Source organism: Meleagris gallopavo, unplaced genomic scaffold, assembly GCF_000146605.3.
Source record: "Meleagris gallopavo isolate NT-WF06-2002-E0010 breed Aviagen turkey brand Nicholas breeding stock unplaced genomic scaffold, Turkey_5.1 ChrUn_random_7180001954856, whole genome shotgun sequence".
NCBI classification, from domain to species: domain Eukaryota; kingdom Metazoa; phylum Chordata; class Aves; order Galliformes; family Phasianidae; genus Meleagris; species Meleagris gallopavo.
The window spans coordinates 1-1,357 of record NW_011215757.1 but is presented as its reverse complement, the minus strand read 5'-3'; the positions used below and the strand labels follow the sequence as shown (position 1 = coordinate 1,357).

At 59.4% G+C, this 1,357-nt stretch overlaps 1 protein-coding gene across 1 annotated transcript; it reads left to right on the top strand.

Moving 5' to 3' along the window:
• Nucleotides 1-473: 473 nt before the first annotated feature.
• Nucleotides 474-982, top strand: LOC104917067 (pyruvate carboxylase, mitochondrial-like; the record flags this gene model as incomplete). The annotated part of the gene is made up of 2 exons (XM_010728136.2): nt 474-704; nt 781-982. Coding segments are annotated over exons 1-2 (418 nt in total), but the record flags the coding sequence as incomplete, so codon positions are not given.
• Nucleotides 983-1,357: the final 375 nt, after the last annotated feature.

Here is a 1,357-nt window from a genome sequence, read left to right as displayed (position 1 = left end):
GATCTATGGGCTCACAGTGAATCTGTGGGGTCCCTATGGGGTTCCTGGATGCTTGTAGGATGGGATCTATGGGCTCACAGTGAATCTGTAGGGTCCTTATGGGGTTCCTGGGTGCTTGTAGGGTGTGATGTGGCCATTTACGCGCTCACAGTGAATCTGTGGGGTCCCTATGGGGTTCCTGGGTGCTTGTAGGATGGGATCTATGGTTTAACAGTGAAACTGTAGGGTCCCTATGGGGTTCCTGGGTGCTTGTAGGGTGTGATCTATGGGCTCACAGTGAATCTGTGGGGTCCCTATGGGGTTCCTGGGTGCTTGTAGGGTGTGATCTATGGGCTCACAGTGAATCTATAGGGTCCCTATGGGGTTCCTGGGTGCTTGTAGGATGAGCTGTGCCATGGAGATGTGCCACGAAGGCTCCTCAGGACCCAGAATCCTTAGGACCGTACAGGGGCTGCCTAGTGCCGTCATACAACCCGTATGGATGCCCTATGGGATCTATAGGCTTCCGATCCATCCTACAGGTATTCCGGAGCGGGGAAGGAATGGGAATTCGTCTGGATGGTGCCTCAGCCTTTCAAGGTGCTCTGATTTCACCCCATTACGACTCTCTGCTGGTGAAGGTGATCGCCCACGGCCCCGACCAGCCATCGGCAGCCGCCAAGATGAGCAGAGCCCTCGCCGAGTTCCGCATCCGCGGCGTTAAGGTGGGGGGTGGGTTGCAGCAAATGGGGGTCTTCGCCCCCTCCAGCTCCCTCACGTCCGCGCTGACGTCTCTTGCAGACAAACATCCCCTTCCTGCAGAACGTCCTCGCCCACCCCCAGTTCTTGGGGGGGGCCGTTGACACTCAGTTCATCGATGAGAATCCTGAATTGTTCCACCTGAGACCCAGCCAGAATCGGGCTCAGAAGCTGCTGCATTACCTGGGTGGGGTCCTGGTGGAAGTCAGGGGGTCCTGGGAGGGGTCCTGGGTCAGGGTCCTGGGTTAGGATCAGGGTCCTGGGTCAGGATCAGGGTCCTGGGTCAGGGTCCTGGGTCCTGGGTCAGAGTCCTGGGTCAGAGTCCTGGGTTAGGGTCAGGGTCCTGGGTCAGGGTCAGGGTCCTGGGTCAGGGTCCTGGGTCAGGGTCCTGGGTCAGGGTCAGGGTCCTGGATCAGGATCAGGGTCCTGGGTCAGGGTCCTGGGTCAGGGTCCTGGATTAGGGTCAGGGTCCTGGGTCAGAGTCCTGGGTTAGGGTCCTGGGTTAGGATCAGAGTCCTGGGTCAGGGTCCTGGGTCAGGGTCAGGGTCCTGGGTCAGGGTCCTGGGTCAGAGTCCTGGGTTAGGGTCAGGGTCCTGGGTCAGGGTCCTGGGTCAGGGTC